The sequence below is a fragment of the Hippopotamus amphibius genome, chromosome 11 (assembly GCF_030028045.1).
Source record: "Hippopotamus amphibius kiboko isolate mHipAmp2 chromosome 11, mHipAmp2.hap2, whole genome shotgun sequence".
Lineage (NCBI taxonomy): Eukaryota > Metazoa > Chordata > Mammalia > Artiodactyla > Hippopotamidae > Hippopotamus > Hippopotamus amphibius.
The window spans coordinates 42,419,759-42,441,197 of record NC_080196.1 but is presented as its reverse complement, the minus strand read 5'-3'; the positions used below and the strand labels follow the sequence as shown (position 1 = coordinate 42,441,197).

The window sequence follows — 21,439 nt, the reverse complement described above, 5'->3', positions numbered from 1 at the left end:
CCAGCTGGCTTGCCCAGGATCCCACAGTGAGACATGGAGCTGGGGTCCTCGGTCCCCCCAATTCTCCCTATCTCTGGCCTCTGACTTCAGTGACTCCCAATCCTTCAAGATAAACCCCGAGAACCCAGGCAGTGCTGGGGCAGGGACGTGGGCAGAGTCCATGGGGCCCTTGGGGTGCGTCTAGACCCTCAGGCCAGGCCGGCGGGATGGTCTGACAGCCAGCAGGAGGCGGGTCCTCAGCAGCTCCAGCGGTGGAGGGAGTGCCATCAGCTGACGCTGCCAGGTGCCGCCTCCTGGCCTGTGGGGTGGCTTGGGGCGGGGCAGAGAGAGAGAGCGAGTGCCCGATACATCGCCCACCTCAAGGGCCCACAGCGATCCTGCGAGGGCACAGAGGAGGGCGGGGAGAGGAGGAAGAAGAGACGAGTGGACAGAAAGGAAGATGAGCTTAGTAGGGAGACAGGTAAGGAAGAGTACAGAAAAAATGGGCAACTCCCTGGCGGTCCAGTGGTTAGGACTCCAAGCTCTCACTGCCGAGGGCCTGGGTTCAGCCCCTGGTGGGGGAGCTAAAATCCTACAAGCCGTGTGGTACAGCCAAAAAAATAAAATAAAATAAAATTGAAGAATGAAGAATGAAAGCAGGGGGCAGCATCCCAGGCAAAGAGGAGAGAGGAAGGAGGAAAGGAGATGGGGAGGAGAAAAAGATGGGGTGGGAGAGGCAGGGATGGAGAGACAGGGAAAGAGAGAGGAGAGGGAGAGAGGAGAGGGAGAGAGAGGGAGAGAGGAGAGGCGGAGGGTAGCGAGAGAGTGGGAAGGAGAGAGATGAGGTGGGGTGAGGCTGGTATGCAGAGAGAAAAGGGAGAGGAGGCAGGACAGCAGAAAGGGAGGGAGAGAGGAGAGAAATGCAGAACCTGGAGAGAAAACTGAGACAGAGAGAAGCCAGAACGAGGCAGGAAAGAAGGCACTTCTGGAGCAAGGTGAGAGGCCAGCCAGCCCCAGGAGGATTCCCCCCTGCTCACCACCCTCACCCCCCACCCCCAGCTCCGGCCACTCACCTTGTCGGCTGACTGCGAGGTGCCAAAGAAGATGGGGATGAAGGCGAGCCAGACGATGCAGGTGGTGTACATGGTGAAGCCTATGGGCTTGGCCTCGTTGAAGGTCTCGGGCACGCCGCGCGTCTTGATGGCATACACAGTGCACGTGACCATGAGCAGCATGCTGTAGCCCAGTAGGCAGATGAGCGACAGGTCCGAGATGTCACACTTGAGCACGCCCCTGGCGAAGCGGGGGTCGAGCGTCCGCTGGTCCTGGAAGTCCACCACCGAGTGGGAGGGGTCCACCACAAACCACACGCAGATGCCCAGCAGCTGCAGGGAGATGAGGCTGAAGGTGATGGCCAGCTGCGAGGCAGGGCTGATGAAGCGCGGGGCGCTGACCGACCGCTTGCCCTGCTCGAAGATGCGGTAGATGCGGTTGGTCTTGGTGAGCAGGGCCGCGTAGCTGATGCTCATGCCGAGCCCCAGGAAGATCCGGCGCAGAGAGCAGGTACCCAGGTCAGGCTCGGCGATCATGAGGAAGGTGGTGGTATAGCACAGGAAGATGCCTGCCAGCAGCACGTAGCTCAGCTCCCGGCCCGAGGCCTTGACAATGGGTGTGTCATTGTAGCGCACGAAGGTGACCACCACGAAGAGCGTGGCAGCGATGCCCACCACGGCCAGGAAGAGGGGCAGCACAGCCCAGGGTGAGTCCCACTCAAGCTTGATGATGGGGATGGGCCGGCAGCCCGTGCGGTTCTCTGTGGGCCGCATGTCGTAGGGACACGTCTTGCACGTGTAGCGGTCCACCTGGTACTGGTAGCCCGTGCAGGGCTCGCAGTGCCAGCAGCAGGGCATGCCCTTCACCGTCTTCTTCCGCTCGCCCGGCTGGCAGGGCAGGCTGCAGATGGAGCGGGGCAGCTGCTGCCCACTCCCTGGCCAGTGCATCCGCTCTGTCTGGCAATGACAGTGCAGAGGAGCGGGCCTCAGGACATGCCACCCAGTGCCCTGCACCGCCCCTCTGGTGACACCAATCTGAATCACTTAGTTCGATGGCTAAATTCCAGCTGCCCAGGCCCCATCCGCATCAGCTGAATCCACCAGCTGCATTTAAATAAGCTCCTCAGGCCATGATTCAGACCCAGCTGACCATGGGGGATGCTGCCTGAATGCACAACTCCCAAGGGTTGTATGGACAAACTGAGCCCAGAGACCAGCAGTGACAACCTAGGGTCACACGGCAGAGCGGAAAGAACCCAGCAGTCCTGACTCCCAGCCCCACAAGGCCTTGCTACTCAAAGTGGTCCCCACACCGGCCGCATCAGCATCACCCAGGAGCTTGTGGGAAACAAAAATTTCGGTCCACCCCAGGCCCACTGGCTCAGAACCTGAGCTTTAACAAGACCTTGCAGGTGACTCCTGTGCACAAGTGGAAACGTGTCATGGCTCAGCCCCCCAGGCCTCCTGCAGGCAGCACAGGGAGTTGGGTTCAATCAGAGGACTTTAATGTGTGCCCGGGGGTTCGCGTGTCTTTGCATCTCGCTCTAAATGCGTGCTAGTCACGGTTACATGTCTCTGAAGACACAATCGCTGCAAGTAAAGGAGCCACAGAAACTGGCACGCCCTGCTGAATGTGTCACAAAGTTCTGGAAAGTAAGTGAGAGCCCCAAAGAGCTCCAGGCACCAGGCAAAGGGAGCCTGACTACACTTGGGAGCCGTGTTCAAAGCATCAGTTCTAAATAAAGTGGCTCTTGGGCTTCCTTGGTGGCGCAGTGGTTAAGAACCCGCCTGCCAATGCAGGGGACACGGGTTCGATCCCTGCTCTGGGAAGATCCCACATGCCCAGGGGCACTAAGCCCAAGCGCCACAACTGCTGAAGCCCGCGCACCTAGAGCCTGTGCTCTGCAACAAGAGAACCTGCTGAGATCAGAAGCCAGTGCACCACAACGAAGAGTAGCCCCCGCTCACCACAACTAGAGAAAGCCTGTGCACAGCAACGAAGACCCAATGCAGCCAATAAATTAATTAATTAAAATAAATAAATAAACAAATTTTTAAAAGTGGCTCTTAGGAAGAGTTCGTGCTTAGAGAAGAGCAGGCCTCGTGCCCCCTCTGTGTTGGAAGCTCACTCCGGGAGAAGGAATAGACGGTTCAGGACTGAAGGGTGGGTTTCAGAGCTGAGAAAAAGGGTGAGCGAGGAGCGAGGTGGGCTGGGGTGGGCAGGGTGGGGAATCCAAAGATGGGTTCATGGTAAGTGGGGGAAAAATCTCAAGGAGGGAGCTTGTCCTGTGGCTCAGGGCATGACAGTGTGCGTGGTTCCCTAGAAGCCAAAGAGCATCAGCAGTGACCAGGGCCACCTACAGTCCTACAGGAACAATGGGGAAGGACCGTCCCTGGACACTGGGCCTGTGACACTGCAGGGCAACACAGGGATACAGGGTGATGGTGGGTGTTCTGGAAAACTCTGTGGCTCCAGCAGAAAGAGCAGTGAATGCAGTTAAATCCTGGGATCACAGTTCTGTCTCTGGTTGGCTGTGTGCCCTTGAGCAGACACCTCAACCTCTCTGAGCCTTTGTTTTCTCCCTGAGCCAAAGACAATCGATATGAAGCCACCATGCCCTTTGTGACGTATCGTGGCTTCTGCTTGGAAGTTCTGTCTATTTCTCCAGAACATCAGCCCCAAGAGGACAGGGCTTTGAATCACTTCCCTGCTGTCTCCAGCTCCTAGCACAGGGCTGGCCCATGGTGGGGCCGCTGAATCTCTGTGGAATCTACAAGAAACAGTGAGGTCTGGGCACCAGCGTGAGTGCCTGGACCTCACTTTCAGACCCTGGAAGAAGACAGTGTGGGCAGGGGACTCCTTGCCTGCTCTGCTCCCCACCCCAGCGTAGCCCAAAGCGAGCCCTCAGGAGAGATGGGGAAGGTGCGGCGGCTGAGGACCGTCCTGCCTCACCTCCTCGCGCCCCCCAGCTCCATGCTGCTGGAGGGCCTTTTATTCCCGGGGAGGGGACCGTCGCCACCCCCATGCCCCCAGCCCTGCCTTCATTTACCACACCTGCAGAATGGGGTAAGAGCAGTGCCTGCCTCACAGGCTGTCGTCCCCACAGTCAGGTCACAGGCTGAGAACAGTAGCTGTCATAGCAGGTGCTCGGGAAGGATTCGCTGCTGCTGCTACTAAACTGAGGCACTGCCCCTCCCCCCTGCTCCCGCTGCACCCTAACGAGACAGGCCTCCATCTGGGCTACTGTCCCACACTGCTCGCACCCACCCTGTTCTGTCTGTCTGTCTCTGCTCAGCAACCCAACCAGCATCATCTATCTCTATAGAAACGGGCTCTGTCCCCACCACACCGTGTGGCCTCTGGAATGTCCCTCGGGCTGGGATTCCCGAGACATTCCCTCTGACTTGGAAGACTGTTGGCGATAAATGAGATCACGGGCAGAAGGCGCTCTGAAGGGCTCCGGGGCTCGCTCTCGCTGGAGGAGGTGCTTACAGGAGGGGCCCGCAGGGACGGGACGTGACCCTCCCAGAGTCTGGGCCCCCTGAGCCTGTCCAGTCCACCAGGCCGTCACACGGTGCCCACTCCGCGCAGGGCTCACCCTCCACCTGGCAAGGTGGGGACCAGTCCACAGGCGCCTCCTCAGGGGACGAACTGCAGGTGCTTTCTCTCCAAAAACATGGCTCTACTCACAGCTGGGGACACTGAGCACAGGTTGGGGGAACGCCCCCACGTCCCTGGGACAGCCAGGAGGACCCAGGAAAGGTCCCCCCACGACACCCAGAAAAACGGTGGCCTTCCAGTGTGGTTTGACCGCGCTGGGGAAGGACCTCTCAAATAGCTACCCACTGCCGGAACCCCCACCACGCGACTGTGCTCTCTGCCTTAAGACATCCTCCTCCTCTGTCCAGACGCAGCCCTCCCCCTCCCCACCCCCACCCCCACCGCCAAGAGTTTGAGACCCTGCCCTCCAGTGTGACGTCATCTATCCAGAGTTCTTGCCCTGCGAAGGGGCAGCAGGCAGGAAGACCCCAGGCCAAGGGAAACAGCAGGGGCAGGAAGGGAAGCAGAAGCCCAGCTGCCCTGTTCTGGTTCAGGGTCGGGGGGTCAGAGCCCTCTGAGGCCTGGGGTGAGGTACAGAAGGAGGCCCCGGCCTGACAGCAGCACACCCCGGGGGCAGGGCTCGTTGGTGGCTGCCTCCCCTTGGCCTCCCGTCCCGGGGTTGGCATGGCCTCTCTCTGCCCCCCAGGGCCCCTCCCTGCCCTCCCACCAGACGCTTACTCTGAGGTGCAGGTGGTCAGTCCAGGAGCCGATGACCTTGTACTCGGCAGAGCCGTTGCGCAGCTGGTACTGGTAGATGTCGTAGCGCCCGGGTGCGTCTCCGTTCTCGTTGAAGGTCACAGGGTTCCCCGCGATGCCTGTGGGGGACCGTGGGGGTCACACGCTCCGTGTCTTTGCTGAGCCTTCACCCAGAGGCAGGGAGGATGGTGAGCCCAGGGCAGAGCCCATACCTCTGTGTGGAACCCCCTGGAAGCATCTGAAGAAACTCCCGCTGCACTCCCACCCCATGGAGCCCCAGGACCCCTTCCCCGGAGTTGGGTGGTGCCCCCACCTGAGAAATTGACGCTGCGGATGTACTTGAGCAGCTGGGTGCCGTCTACAGGGTCCATGCGCGGGCAGAGCCCCACGCGGCCCGGACACAGGTCACGATGCATGGCGTGCAGCGCGTGGCCCATGGCGTACACAGCGTCAATCACAAACTGCACCTTTCCCTCCTGCTCGTATGCCGAGTCCTGCCCAATGCGCTCGCGGTCTGCAACAAAACATGCACAGTGGGGGTGCCCCTGAAGCCCACCGTCCTCACAGACGTGCGGCAGGAACCACAGCGGCCCCCCGGGGTCCGGAGAGCCCACCTGGGCACACCTAGGTCTCCAGGCCCCCAGCCCAGTGCTCTATCGCCCCAGGAGACGGTCTTGTGCAGGGCCCGGGGGATGGCCCCGAAGGCCCGCTGCCCTCACCACTGTACTGCTGGACCCTATGCCCTGAGGCCCCAGAACAGCCAGGGCAGGCGCCCTCGTCCCCGCCACCCTCAGAGGGCAGTGAGCCTGGAGGTCTCCCCGTGGCCACGGTGCTTGCCTGCCCTCCCCCAGCCTAGCCTGGACCAATCACGGGAGCAGCTGGCCCTCGCACAGGGCGGGAACTGTGCCTGTCGATAAGGGCAGTGGTGCCCTATGGCGGCTCGCCCATGGGTAGCCACCAGCCAGGGGATGCTACCCCAGCACAGGGTAGGGTGGGGAAACTGAGGCCCAGAGAGGGTGAGAGACCTGCCATAGGTCCCTCATGACTCAGGACACCTGATGCCCTCAATGACCTCCAGATGCCCCAGACACCAGAAGTCACCGTCATCCCCATCCCGCCTCCCCCATGGCAGTGACACCCTCACGAGCCACAGTGAGTGAGCTTTGCAAAATGGGGAACCCACCCCCTTCTCACTGCAAACAGCAGGGGCTCCCCAGGGCACCGTGGCCTCCCATCCTCACCCCCTGGGCTCTGGGCACACCCAACCCCTCTGCTCTGGGCCCTGTGCAAACGCTTTGGCTGCCTGAGGTCTCCAAGTCCTCTTGGTAAAAAGAAGATCATCACCCTGCCTCACAGACATGCCATGAGGCTTAAATGGGAAGAGACACAAAGCACGTGGCACAGAATAGCTGACTAAGCCACATTATTATTGTGCTTAAGTGGTCAGAATAGAGGGTTTCTAAGGTGGGCTACAGAGGTCCCGGGGCCACAGCAGGCCAGGAAGGAGGAGGAGCTCGTGGCCTGGGCCCTGGGTAATAGTGAGGATGACGAATGAGGGCTGCGACCTCGCATGGAGCATACTCTGTGTCAGTCATTGTTCTAGCTCTTTATGTATACCAAGTCATCCAATACTCAAAACAATGCTATGAGGTGAGTAATTATCCCCATTATAGAGATGGAAAAACTGAGGCACAGAAAAGCTCACTGGCATTCCAGGACCACACAGAGCTGGATTTGATAGGTGCTCCAGCTCCCAGCCTGTGCACCACGTTCCACCTGAGAGACTGTAAGAGCCGGATTGCAGGGGGAGGGCAGGAAAGTGGGAGGAAAGGAGTGAGGGGGTAGGGGTGCTGAGGTGAGGACACAGGAGCAGGAGGATAGCAGAGGAGAGGAAGGGAGAGGATGGGCAGAGTGCTAGGGAACCCCAGCTTCCCCTCTAAAGGCCACAGCCCCTGCACACAGCATGGCCTGCAGCCTCCTCCCTCAAGGCCAGGACAATGCAATTAACCCTCATACACACACACCCACACACACACCCACACACACACACACCCATGCCTCTCTGATAGAGGGCCAGTGCCGCACCTTACAGAGGTAATTCTGCAGCAGCCAGCAGGGTGAGTGGCTGCACCAGTGTCCCACTTCATGGGCCATGGACCTGGGCCTCCCATGTCTGTCATGGGGGGTGGGGGTCAGGCTGAGGCCCCAGGGACCCACAGATCACCCCCTAGATTCCTCTATTTTGAGCCAGTACATGGTCACTGTGCCCTGCTGCCCAGGATTCCCACGGAGCTGGTGGCACATCTCATATCCCTGCCTCGGCCACCAAGACTCTGTGACCAAGGTCAGAACCTGACTCCAGTACCCCAACCTCAGGGTCAGAGATGAAAGATCTTCGGTACTCAACTGGAAGATTTATTAGGAGCAGATGCCCAGTTGGCTCTGGGGGCACAGCTGGGTCCAGAGAGAGCCCACAGCTTTTATGGCGTGGCCTTGGGGCTGGAGACAAGGTAGTTGTCAAGGGGGCACAGCTGGCTCTCTCAGGGCTCAGCTAAGCCCCTGGCTACCCACTACACTGCATGCACACAAGATTGTCTGGGCTGAAACCACAGCTCCACCACATACTCTAGCGGTGACCTTGGACCTGGCACCTCATCTCTCGAGCTTCAGTTTCCTCATCTGCGAAATGAGGATAATGATGGTACTTACCTCACAGGGTCAGGATAGGGTCCCCACGAGGATAAATGGGTTTATATTCACAACGGGTCAGAAAGAGAGGCCTGATGCTTGCCAGGTGGTGCAGGAGTTTGTTAAACACAAGGGCACAAAGAGGTCTAAGCTCTGCCTGCCTCGGAGCTCCTGGGACAGCAGAGCTTTACTAACAGGCAAAGCTCTCTCTAGGCCACGGCACAGAGAAGGATGGACAGGAGAGGAAGGTTCCCCAGCCTCAGCAGCCTGCCCTCTGTTCAAGGCTTCTGATCACAGGTTCTGAGAGCCAGGAGAGAAGCGCAAGGGGCAATCCTGTCCCCAAAGGGTGACAGAGGGGGCTGGGGCAGGATTGTGTGGAAAGCCCCAGCCGCAGACCCCACCGTCCCCCCAGCCCCTCTGTCCTGCCCTCTGCATCCCGCCACTCCACGCCCCCAAAGCTCCCATCACACCCTCATTTCATATGAATGAGAGACTGAATTATTAACCAGGATGGAGGGGGAGGCTGAGGCCACTGCAGAGAGGAGGCATCTCTCTCCCAAGGCCAAGGACACACCAGGCCAACGGACCCTGGCTGAGCTGCCCTCAGCCCCTTCCTCTCCCTATCTTCCCGGGGATCCCTCCTCAGCGGTCTGGCCGAAGCATCCATCCCTGAGCCACTGAGGCCCAGGACCATGTGCTCTCACTGGGGTGACGAAGCCGCCTGCACTGTCACTGGAGTGCGGACGACCCCGTGGGAGCCCCTCACCAGGGGAGCCTGCCTCTGCCTGCGGAGGCTCCCGTGGGAAGGGCTCTGGGTCCTGTGGGCTGTCAGAGGCCCTTGAGCACTGCCCCTCCGGGATCTCCACCCCAGAGTTGTCATGAGGCCAGCCCTGGACTTCTAGAGATTTCTCAACACACTTTCACGTCCTTGACTTTTGTCTCAAGTCTGCCCCCAATTACAAATGAGATAACAGGGCAGTGAGGTGCCCTGCCAAGGGCCTGAATTTGCAAGGGAGTGGCAGGCTTGGAGTGTGCCCCCTACACACACACGCTCACGTACACTCACACACTCTTACTCACACACACACTCTCACACACACTCACCCCTCAAACTCCGAGGGCGCTTCCCCTGAGCCCCACAGGAAGCAAGAGTGACAGAGCCTATATGTGCTCCCTTTTGGGGAGAGGCAGGCATCACAAGCACAAGTTGAACAAGGTCAAGACCCGCTGTCCTGAACGCCGGAAGCTGTGCCCGTGACCAATGCAGCTCTCTGCACACCCTCAACTCCTCAGCAAGTAACCCTGCCATGTGGCTAGCACTTCCTCTTCTCCGAGCCAGACTGGAGAGGAGATAGCTGAGATGTGCAGGTGGTCGAGTGCAGTACCCAGAGTCTTGCGCGAATCCTGGCCCCCAGCAGGTGTTCCTACACACCTGGGGATTCGCCTGACAGCTGAGGGGCTGGGATTTAAACCGGGATCTCTCTGGCTCCCAAAGCATTTCCACCACCCTGAACTGTCCGCCTCCTTCTTCTCCCTCCATCCACCTACCTCTTTCCCCCTTCTCTGGGGCTCCGGCCTTGCCTCAATTGTCTGGCCAGGCCTAACCAGGAGCTGAGGATGCCTGTCTGCAAGGCTAGAAGAGGCAGGTGGCTGTGGAGGGAAGCAGGGGGGTCAGAGAATCCCCTCTCACGGGTGGGCGGGACTCCCAGGCCCAGACAGGGGAGCCGCGATTCTGGGAGGAAGCAAGACACACATTTCTGAAAGCTCCTGGAGGAGATCAATTCCAGACACATGCAGCAATGACAGCAGCAACAGTTTGAAGATGTCCTAATTGTGTCCCGAGGCACAGTGAGCCAGAGATGCGTTTGGCTCGGCCACGGGTGACAGCCAGCCCCAGAACCATCCGGGAGAGGATTTTCTCCGTCAAAACCCCCGCAGCTGTGGTTACTACAGCGACTGCAGCCTTTGTCTGCAGGTTGTAAATTGTAAATGAAATGAGTTTTCAAGGTTGAAATAATCCGAGTTCTCCCTTGTCTCCCCCTTCACCTCTCCACAGCTACTCACCCCACCCAGCTGCAATCCTCCTGAGTTCTAGGCTCGGGTGTGTGTACACAAGCACACACACGCGCGTGCGCACACACACACACACACTCCCTCACATAAAGGTATACAAAATCAACCACATACAGAGAAAAAAGATGGCGGCGAAGTAGAGAGACGTGGAGTGCATCCCTCTCCACAGATGCATTGGGAATGCACGGAAGGAGGCAGTCATTCCCACAGAGAACCAGCTGAACACCAGCAGACGGCCTCGGACACCGGAAAGGGCTGCGGAGAACCTGACATAGCCGACTGAATATTCGTCTAATCCAATACTTGGACATTAGTCTGAGGCTTGGACAGTCTTCTATAAACACCTCTATCACCAGGACAAGCAACCCCAAAAGCTTGGACAACCATGAGGAAACAAAGAAACACCATGCAGGCAAAGGAGCAGGAAAAAAACCCACAAGACCAAATAAATGAGGAGGAAATAGGAAAAATGCCTGAAAAAGAATTTAGAGTAATGATAGTAAAAATGATACAAAATCTCGATAACAAATTAGAGAAAGTACAAGAAACAGTTCATAAGAACTCAGAAAAACAAACAGCAATGGATAACAAAATAACTGAAATTAAAAATACTCTAGATGCTCTAACCAGCAGAATGACTGAGGCAGAAGAACGAATAAGTGAGTTGGAAGATAGAATGGAAGAAATAAACGCCACAGAGAAGGAAAAAGATAAAAAAATAAAAAGACTAGAAGACAGCCTCAGAGACCTCAGTGATAACCTTAAACGTACCAACATTCGAATTATAGGCATCCCAGAAGAAGAAGAAAACAAGAAAGGGTCTGTGAAAATATTTGAAGAGGTTCTAGTGGAAAACTTCCCCAACATGGGAAAGGAAATAATTCACCAAGTCCAAGAAGCACAGAGAGTCCCATACAGAACCACATACACATTCACATATTTTCACATCTACACATATAAAGTAGCAACACACAAACTTGCATGCATTTATATACATCTCTATACACACAGATACACATATCTATGTCCAAACATGTGTCCATATGAACACATACGCTATACACTGGGTTGGCCGAAAAGTTCGTTCCAGTTTTTTTTAAGATTTTTTTTTTTTAATATGGACCATTTTTAAAGTCTTTATTGAATTTGTTACAATATTGCTTCTGTTTTTATGTTTTGGTTTTTTTGGCTGCAAGGCATGTGGGATCTTAGATCCACCAACCAGGGATCGGACCCACACCCCCTGCATGGGAAGGTGAAGTCCTAACCACTGGACCGCCAGGGAAGTCCCTCTTTCGGGTTTTTGTAACATCTCATGAAAAACCCAAACAAACTTTTTGGCCAACCCAACACACAGCCACACAATTAGCATGACACTCCTACAAGCACGTGGTCATTCAGATTCACTGTCGGGCTGAGAAGCCCCACAGGCAGGTCCTGACGAGGATGTGAGTGTAAGTGTTTTATGGCTGAAAGCACAAGTCGGGGGTAAGGAAGTGAGAGGCGGATGGGAAGGGACGGGAAGACACGAATGCCAGGTGTGAGGCTCAACCCCGTGCAGGGCTCTAGAAAACTGGTGGCCTACGCCTCAGGCTGTCCCATCTGAAGGGACAAATAGCCCTGCTCCTGCCAGTCTCAGGCTGAAGGCTGCTCCCAGGGGCATTAACTCCACTTGCAAAGCGGGGCTAGGGAGTGCAGAGGGGACCTGGGGCACCACCCTCACAGGTTCAAGTTCACATGTGTAATCGGCATAGGTGTGTGGACACACCACACACATCTACACACATATAAACTTGCACCTACATACAAATATGCAAACATACACACTGTTTTCATCCCTTGGGCAAACTTCCAGGGAGCAGGATAACAGGGTCCCAGGATGCCCCTCAGGGAGAGCTGTCTGGTGCGTGGCTTTGCCCTGGACCAGCTATATGACTCCGGTCAAGGAAAATTTACACCCCCCAGATGTAAATCCAGCGTAATGATACTTGAGGAGCCACTGAGAGGATTCAAGGAGGCACAGACGTAAAACACACAGCATCACGCCTTGTACATAGTGCTCTCTAAGCCTCGGTTTTCCTCTCCTCCTTAGCTCCCCCGCGAGATAACTCTCCACCCCCAGAGGCCTCCACCCCAGCCCGGGGCCACCCTCTGTCCTGTCTGCAACCTGGTACATGCTGGCTCTCCCCAGCCCCCCACGAGATGAGCATGGGATGCCCACCCCATGCACAGGGGCCCAGGTCCGCTTACCCACTGATACTCAGGTGGGGAGGAAGCTGCCACCTGTGCTTCCTGGCCAGTCCCCCTCTTTCCTGACTCTGCCTGTGGTTAAGCCATTCTCCCCGTCACCTCCCTGGAACACACAGGTCTTTCTGAGCGTCCCTGAGTCCTGCTCCCAAAGCTGGACTCCACCACCCCAGCATCCCAGGAAGTCACAAGGCAGGCTCCCCATCCTTGTCTGGAGTTGCACCCATCTTCTTCAGTCCAACCCACACCACAATGTCTGCTGGCCTCTTCCCTCGAATTTCCAACCTCCATCAAGCCATCTGCCTTCCAGGTAGGGTACCTCCAAACAACTCAGCCTGGTCCCCCCACCCCTAGGTCTGTTTCCCCAAACTCAGCCTCGGCTCTCTGCCAACTCTCATCCCAGGGAGCCCTAAGCCAGCCCCAGTGTCTTGGGGGGGTTACTGGTGGGGGTCCATAATGATCACCATCTTAGGGGCAGGGAGGTGACGGGTCTCACCTGGCAGCAGGGGAACGCCTGACTCTCTCCCTGGTGCTCTCTTTCTGGCTCTCAGTGGTACAGCCCAGGGCTCACCGAAGTTGAGCCAGCCTCAGGCCCCTTTTGAAGGAAATCAATTCTGTCCCAGGATGATCCCAGGGTGAATATGGCCCCAGGATGAAAATACTGATGTCAGAGACTGACAACATCCTGGCGGTGACAACTACTTGCAACTGCAAATGATCACAGGAGCAGAGAAGTTGTCTTTGCAGTAGGTAAAGACCACTTCCAGAAGGCTGTCGAATGAGAATGCCAAGTTCAGGAATGGTCACAGAACTCCTGGGTACCTGAAGAACGTATCCCCAGATGTCCACAGATCCCAGTTCGAGAAACAGGATGTGGGCATCTGGCCAGATGGGAGCAGCTTGAAACCCCACCCCCCAACTCCCATTCAGCCTCTTATGGGCCTGCTGAGTTGTTCAGCATCTCTCAGCTTTGGTCCCCTTGTCTGTGAAACGAGATCACCTCCTGGGATCATTAGAGAACAGTGATACCTGCGGCAGAGGCCACACTTGGCACATACACAGGCCAGCTCCCGGGGAGGGCCGTTCTCCACCGCTCACTGGTTCTGCTCAGCTCAGGAGCCTGGGCTTAGCTCTCTTAGACAGGGTCGGACTAGGGCCGAGGGGGAAGGGGAGGCAGCTCAGGGGGCCGAAGTCACAGCCAACGCCCCACATGGATGTCCCCTCCCTGTCACCCAGCCATGCTCCTTCTCCTTCCAGCAGCATCTAGTTTTTCCTCTACTGGATCTTTGATGTCAGCATAGAAATATGCTCTAATTTCTCCCATTTAAACAAACAGAAACCCTCTCTTGACCCTACTTTTCCCCCAGCTAGCATCCCTCTCTCTCTGTTTACAACAAAACTTCTCAGAAGAGCTGTCCTTACTCACTGTCATCAATTTCTCTCCTCCATTTTTCTCCTGACCAACTCCAGTCTGCGTTTTGCACCCACGTCTCCAAGGAATCTCCACGTGGCTAAGCCTGACCCTCCACCGCCCATCTCAGGGCACAGCCAAGAACCTTAGAGTCATCCTTGATTTTCTGCCATCTTTCTCTCACCTCAAATCCTTTAACAAACTCTGTGGTCACACTGCAAAGTTGATAAAGAATCAGACCCCTTCTCACCATCTCCATGGCCACCACATGCTCTCAGTTCCCATCACCTCCCTCCTAGACTATAGCCCCGGCCCCTAACTGATCTCCGGCTCTGCCCTTGCCCCCATCTCTGCTCCTGGAGGCGCCAGAGTGAGCCATTACAACATAAATCTGATCACATTAATCCTTTTTCAAATCCTGCCATGGCTTTGTCTCATTCGGTATTAAAAGGTTAAATCCTTCCAAATTGCCAACAAGGCCCACATGACCTGTGCCACCCCACCCCACCTCTTGGACCTCATCTCCTACCTGTTGCTCTCTCTGCTCCAACCACATGGGCCTCCTCACTGTTCCCCAGACCTGCCAGGCCTGAGCCTACCTCAGGGCCTTTGCACATGCTGTGCCCTCTGCCTGGCATGCTCTTTCCCAGTCACCTTCCCAGTGAGGACTTCTGACCTGATTTAAAAATGCAACATCTCTGGTCTCCCAGCACTCTCCAGGAGGCCTCCTGGACCTGTCCTCTCTGGTCTCACGATTAGGCTCTCTCATGGCCCTAGGCTCTGACTACTGGGACCACACCATCATGTACCACCTTGTCTGCAAGGCCACATCGTCTCCCACATGCAGGGGGAGCTCTGTGGGGCAGGTCTGTCCCCCTCAGAGCCCAGAAAAGGGCTGGGGACACAGTCAGCCTCTGAGTAAATACCAGCTGAACAAGTAAGAAACAGCACTGAAGGCAAGGGCTCAGGACCCCTGTGGCCACCACGTGGCTGACGGCTTGAGCACATGTGAGTTCCCCTAATGAGTGGCACAGCCTGGCACATAGTAGGTAATCCCAAATGTGGGTCTTCCTTCCTTTCCCCACGTTCATTTAGCAATGTGGAGGTGGAAAAGAGCCTTCAAAGCCAGGCTGGAATAGCCAGGAGGGCCCTGGGGTTGGGACATCAGCTGGCCTGAGGCAGGACATCCCTGGAGCCAGATGGCCAGGGTTCAAATCCCAGCTCTGCCATTTACTACCTGTATCACCTTGGGAAAGTCTTTAACCCCTCTGTGCCGCAGTTTCCTTATCTGTAAAATGGGTTGCTGTGAAGAGTAAATGCAAAACACTAGGACAGAGCTTGACACATAATAAACACTATACAAATATCAGCTGTTATGACTCTTGCTATTGCTGCTAGCACAGGCTGGGTGACCAGCATCTCCCCACACGTCCCCAGCTGCCACACGGCCGCCCTCCCTCTCAGAGCTCCCAGCCCCTGGGAGCAGCAGGCAGTAAATTTCTCCTATCTCCTCATAAACCAGGCCTTCCTCCACTCAGCCATCACCTGGCTGGCAGTGCTGTCAAAAAGATGGATGCCACATCTGCCTTGTTTACAGCTTTAATTCCCAAGCCCTGCTCTGAGGGCTCCCGGGGAGGCAGCTGGGAGAGGAGGTGGGAGGCAGGCACTGTCCTCCCGCAGGCATTGACAGCTACAGAGATACCCTGCTCAGTGAGCCCTATCTCACTCAGGTGTGGGGCAGCCCGCGGGCCATCTTCGAGGGCTTCCTGCAGATCACCTCCATGCCTTCTCCGGGAAACCATGAGAGAGGCAACTCTGCTAGAGACAGGGCTCTGCGGGATGGAAGTGGGTATAGGATTCTCATCTTACAGATAAGGAAACTGAGGCCTCAAGAGGTGACCTGTCCAAGGTCACACATCTAGGCAGTGGCAGCATTAGGATTCACACCCAGCTTGGGTGGACTCTCACAGTTGTGTATTTGAGAAAGAATGGGTGTCCACGACCCCTTGCCACTTTGAGACACACCAGCCCAGTCTCCAGCTGCCAACATCTGCCACTCTTCTGAGACTCTCTGGCCACAGAAGCCTTCTTTGCATTTGGCAGCTGGAGGTGCTGAAGAATTAACACCCTCCGGGAACAGCCAGCAATGATTGACGGGATTTGGTGTACACACACCCCAGCTCCCTCACACCTCCAGTGGGATGACTGCTAGGCGTGCTCCTTTCTGTCCCCAGAGCCCCCGGGGGCATAAAATGCAGTTGTGCATAGAGGTAACCTGCTTGGTATCACACCCCTTATGGCTGCCTTCCCTCCCCTACCAAGCTTTCCTGGGATCCCCTCCCAAAGAAACCATTGGCTCTCAAATCCTTCTCTCGAGGGGAATTCAGCTTTTTTTTCTTGGCCTTGAGGCACAGTTTGTGAGATCCTAGCTCCCCAACCAGGGGTTGAACCCAAGCCCTCAGCAGTGAAAGCGCAGAGTCCTAACCACTAGACTGCCAGGGAATTCCCAAGGGGAATTCAACTTAAGACATCCTCGAAGGATGGATCAGATCTTCCCAAGTGTAAGACCCCAGCATGAGAAGGTCCTTTCCACCCTCTAGGAAGGCCTGGTGACGGGTCCATTGCCCTGGGGCGGGAAGGCATGAACCTGGCAGAGCAAAGAGCAAGGGAACACAGGAGTGGCACTCACTCATGCTGAGATCATGGGCAGGACAGACGGGGCCTGAGGGACTGAGATGGGCAGAGGCCGGCTATCGAAACCGTTAGCATCGAGGGGACCAAAGTGGGCCCACCCAGCGTGGATGGGCAGGCATCTTGGAAGAAGTGAGCAAGAAGCTAGGCTCGGGAGAAAGAGTGAGGCAGGTGGAGAATACAGGGCTGGTTTAGGGCAAACTAGAGGGGGGCTGGGGGCGTGGGAGAGAAGGAAGTGGGAGAGGTAGGTAGGGCACCAACTGGAGAGCCAGGCTGCCTGGGTATGAATCTAGCTCTGCCAATACTCTAGCACTGCAATGTTCACCAACCACCTCAGTGTCTTCTTCTGTAAAATGGGTGCAATACTTGTGACAGCCTGTATCGCCCACCCTCAGAATGGTGTCCTCCCCACCAGGGACCCTACAGCTGACAGAATCCGTACAACAGACTTGAGCTGTTAAATTACCCAACTGCATGTAATCCCCACCTCTCCCCTTCCCTCTCTATCAACAACCACCACCATTCTATCAGCACTTATCATACACATCCTTTTTCAGCCAGCTTCTTCATACTCTTCAAACACATCACCAATCCTCCCAACAACCCGTTGAGATGGGTGGTGACTTCCCTGCCTTCTCTGAGACTCAGAGAGGTTAAATAACATGTCCAAGGTCACACAGCAGGGAGGAGGCAGAGTCAGACCCAGACCCTGACACATTAACAGGTGCCCTGTCCAGAGCCTGTATTCCATGGGTGTCCCCCCAGCCCTCCTGGCCTAAGGGATCAGCTGGGCTCAAACCTGGGCAGGGCCTCGAGAAGCCAGAGCCGCCTCCCCTTCCCCTAGGATGGGTCTCAGGTCCCACAAACATTGCCAGCAGCTCCCTAGCCCCTCACCTCACCCACAGATGGATGGGCTCACTGTGCCTGATGTGAGGCCACCCAAGGACCCTTACCAGTCTCTGCTGGGGCTTCAGATGCAACGAGAAGGATCCAGGTCAGCTGGAATATGCTGTCCTTCTGTTTTCCCTTGCTACCCCGTGTTCATTCCGGACTCTGCTGCTTTGCTCATGCCGTCCCCCCTGCCTGGGGTGCACACCGTCCCTCCTATCACCCACCTCTCCTTCTGAGGCAGTAGTTTCCATACTTGGCTGCACAGTAAACCACCAGGGGCACCTTTTGGTGCCCAAGTGGTACCCAGGACCAAGTCCATCAGAATGTCTGGGGCTGGAAGCCAGGCATTGGCGTTTGAAAAGATCCCCAGGTGATGTGATGTGAACAAAGCTGCTCATGCAGCCCTAAATACATATAAAACCCACTGGGAGGGCTTGAAAAACAATCCACCCCTGAGGTTCTGCTTATTGGGGGTGGGGGTGGGGCCCTGGTAGAGCGCTAAAAGCTCCAGGTGATTCTGATGCACAGCCAGGCTTAAGCGCCACCCTCCTACAGTTCACTAAGTTCCTCCAATCCGCTTTCTCACCTGCATCCACAGACACCCTCTGGGCTGGCTCACCATCAATCCCATTTCTCAGATGAGAAAGCTAAGGCCCTGAGAGGGCGAAGCTGGCCTCAGGCTCACAGTGAGGCTCTACACGCTTCTGAATCCTGCTCAAGCCCTCCTTCCCCACTGGCTCTGACAACCCACACACCTCGCTGAGGGTGGCGAGAGGGGTGCCCCCTCTGCCCCCAGTTCACCAGACCAGCAGCTTGGGGACTCCCAATGAGAACTGGGAGTCTGGAAAGAGCCTACAGGGGTTGACCAAGGCCTTCTCCCTGCCTGCCCCTCCTAGACCAAGAGTAGACTCCAGAAAGTCCCTTGCCCTTGGCGGCCAGACACAGCAGCCAATACGCCCCCTTATCCATGTTGCCTCCACTTTCAGTCTCACTCATCCCCATCTCCAAGCAAGGTCTGGTGACCTATAAACAGGGTGAACATACAATTTTCTATCCCCACTCGGGCACTTTTGAGACTAAAAGGGGATGTTCTCAATAATTACGCCAGGAAAAGAGAAATGAACAGGATGCGCCCACCCGTGACAGCTCAGCCTGCCATGCCCAGGCAGGTCTGTACTGCTTACACCTCTGTTGTGATTACTGCCTCATGAAGGCATTTACTGTGTAGCCTTGGGCAAGCTGCTTGACCTCTCTGACTCTCCACGGTCTCTACAACATGGCGGTCACCAGAGCCCCTAGGACTGTGAGTGGGAAATGAGATGATGTTGTCACAGTGTCTGGAACATAGTAAATGCATGGTAAAGAGTGGTGTTCGTGCTTATTAACTCACCCAAGAACGCAGCCTGCGCAAGACAGACACGCACATATATACCTTCTCTTTTAGACACTCATGTACACACACAGTCACACACACAAAGGTGTGTACACACTGCCGCCTACACCCCCAGGAGTTTGCCTGTGTCCCCAGGGGACACCCACACGCCTAAGTAGCCACGATTGCCCTGACCACCAGAGGTCAGCGTGCTCCACACCAGCCCACCCACCTCATCATGCTCCCTCCTCCCCTGGTCCTAGTGGACCCCCCGCCCTGCCCCCAACTGCCAGCGATTCCACGCAGCATGTCCCTGTGGCTGGTCCAGTGGCCCCTGCTCATCTGGCCCTCCACCCAAGCTGCACCTGTCAGTCCAGGAGGATGTAAGAGGAGTTCATCATCCTTGCATGGCCACCACTCAGGTTTGAGGGGTACACAGAGCCCTCCCAGTGTCCCTGATGCCAGGTCCTGCTACAGAGCTACCCAGACCAAGAGCGCACAAGGACCCACATCCAACTGTATCAAAGGTGGACATGCCAAGATGGCTACCGCAAAGGGCTGAGGGCCTAGAGCTCACACCTGGATCCACAGCCTGCTCCACCACCTTCCATCTGTGAGAACTCAGGTCCCTTTACTTACCTTCTCTGAGCCTCTGTTTTCCAATCTGTAAAACAGACCCATCGTCCCATCCTCCCGTGGCTCATTCCTGTCCTTTTCAGGACTGCTGAAACGTTACATCCTCTTTCTTATCCATTTTGTTTCTACTGCACATTTTCCTTTTGACATAGTCTACAGTTTATTGTCTGTCTCCCCATTAGAACAAAACTCCAAGAGCTTTTTGGCTCTTTCATTCACTGCTATATCCATGGTGCTTAGAAAAGGGCCAGGCACTGGGAGTCAAACTGGTGTCTGTTGAGTGGTTGTGGGAACCTGGAGGGGTTAGAGATGGTTTCTGTAAAGTGCTCAGGTGAGCGTCAGGATTCATGGGGCATCTGTGCTCAGTCAGTTCTGTGGGCTTGCCCTCGGGACGTCCAGATGAAGCCCAAGATGGCAGTCAGACGGCACCTCTGCCCAGACCCAGGAGCTCCTTCCCCTACTCCGCAGCGTGCTGGCTGGTGGTCTGAGAGATCACGGGGGTTTCTGCTACCCTAAGCCCACCCTCCTGCAAGGCCCTGGTGTCAGACCTGGAGTCGGTCCCGGCCCCGCCCCTTCTGGCCCCAGCACCTTTGGGCTCCGCCCCTCCTGGCGCCCAACTCCGCCCCCAGGCGCCACCACCGCAGGCCCCTGGACTCGCCTACCCCTGCGGTGTCCCATTGCCGCCGCCCACCCCACTGGACGCTCTCGGCCTCTACCCCATAGCCCCACCCACTCAGAGCTCACCCTGGCCCCGCCCCCTGAGGCTCAGTCCCACGACCCGCCCCACGCGCGTGCTCACTGGTGCACTTCTTGACATGGCTGCCTTTCTTGAGCGCGTGGCGGCTCAGCTTGCAATGGAAGTTGTCCTCCCAGAACTCAGCAAACCAGATGTTGCGCCGGTTGTTGTCCAGCGTGCGGCTGGAGAAGTAGCGGTCGAAGCCTGGCAGGGAACCAGGATGTCAGGACCTCGCACCTCCCTTCTCCACCCGCCCCCAGCCCTTCCTACAGCTTAGACGTGGCCCAGGCAGGGGGAGGCGGAAGGGAAGAGCACATCTTCTGATCCAGGGCCCAGCCGGAAAAAACAAAATGTGGAGCATTTTATTTCCTTCACAATGAAAAGAGCAGTATTAAATTCCAGGGGGAGCCTGTGTAATCTTACAACTGCTTCCTTTATGGAAGAAGTACAGGATGAGGGTGTTTCCGCTGCTTCTTAACCACCAAAATGCTAATATGGAGCCTCTTTGAGAAGGAACCACCTGGCGGTCCTGAGCTTAGAGCAGAGAGGCTGGGTGGGGGGTGGGTACAGGCGCCCAATCCCGGAGCACCTGAGCTCTCCGGTTATGAAGAGGAGCCGGGACCAGAGAGTGTAGGGAATGAGCCAGGTCACACAGATAGATGGGGAGCTGGATCTTCCTCCTTCAAGTCCGGAACGTCCCCATCACTGATAGAGGCAGCCGCCTTCTCCAGCTGCTCCGAGGGTCTTACCAAGTCTGCTCTAAACCTAGAAAACCCCGTCCCAGGGTAGGCAGGCTGATGGGTGACTAACGCCTTCTCTCTCCTACCAGTGTCCCTTCTATATACATCATGATCGTTCTGTGTCATGTGCACAGTTGTCTGGCTGTCGGAGCTGTCAGCGAGGTGCTGGCAGCGGTGGGCCACTGGCCTAGAGCAGAGTTTCTCAACCTTGACCCTGCTGACACTGGGCCTGATCATCCTTCGCTAGGACCACGGTGGGGGGTGGGGGTGGGGGTACTATCCCGTGCATTTCAGGGTATCGAGCAGCATCCCTGGCCTCTACCCACTAGATGTCAGAAGCATCACTCCCTAATCATGACAACCAAAAATGTCTCCAGACATTGCCAAACATCCCTTGGGGGTCAAAATCACCCCAGGTGAGAACCACTGCTCTAAAGGCTTCTCTAATGTCCCAGAGAGAAAAGGGATTTGTCTGGCAAGTCCTAGGTTCAGATCCTAGTTCTGCCACTTAATAGCAAGTATATGTCACCTACTGCCACTATATGTCACTAAATCTCTCTGATCCTTAAATGTATTCACCTACTAAATGTGGTTAAAAGTTTCTAGTGGGGTTGCAGGGGAGACTG

At 56.2% G+C, this 21,439-nt stretch overlaps 1 protein-coding gene across 3 annotated transcripts in view; it reads right to left on the bottom strand.

Moving 5' to 3' along the window:
* The window catches only part of GRM4 (glutamate metabotropic receptor 4), a 100,784-nt gene that overhangs the window by 12,269 nt on the left and 67,076 nt on the right, over positions 1 to 21,439 (bottom strand). For 2 of the 3 annotated variants that reach the window (XM_057699493.1, XM_057699496.1), the window contains exons 5-8: positions 20,137 to 20,277; positions 5,642 to 5,842; positions 5,311 to 5,447; positions 1,053 to 1,988 (exon numbers count right to left, since the gene is read on the bottom strand). In XM_057699493.1, the coding sequence (XP_057555476.1) occupies positions 1,053 to 1,988; positions 5,311 to 5,447; positions 5,642 to 5,842; positions 20,137 to 20,277 (1,415 nt within the window). The remainder of the gene's footprint in view (positions 1 to 1,052; positions 1,989 to 5,310; positions 5,448 to 5,641; positions 5,843 to 20,136; positions 20,278 to 21,439) is intronic. The other variant, XM_057699497.1, reaches the window with a different exon arrangement.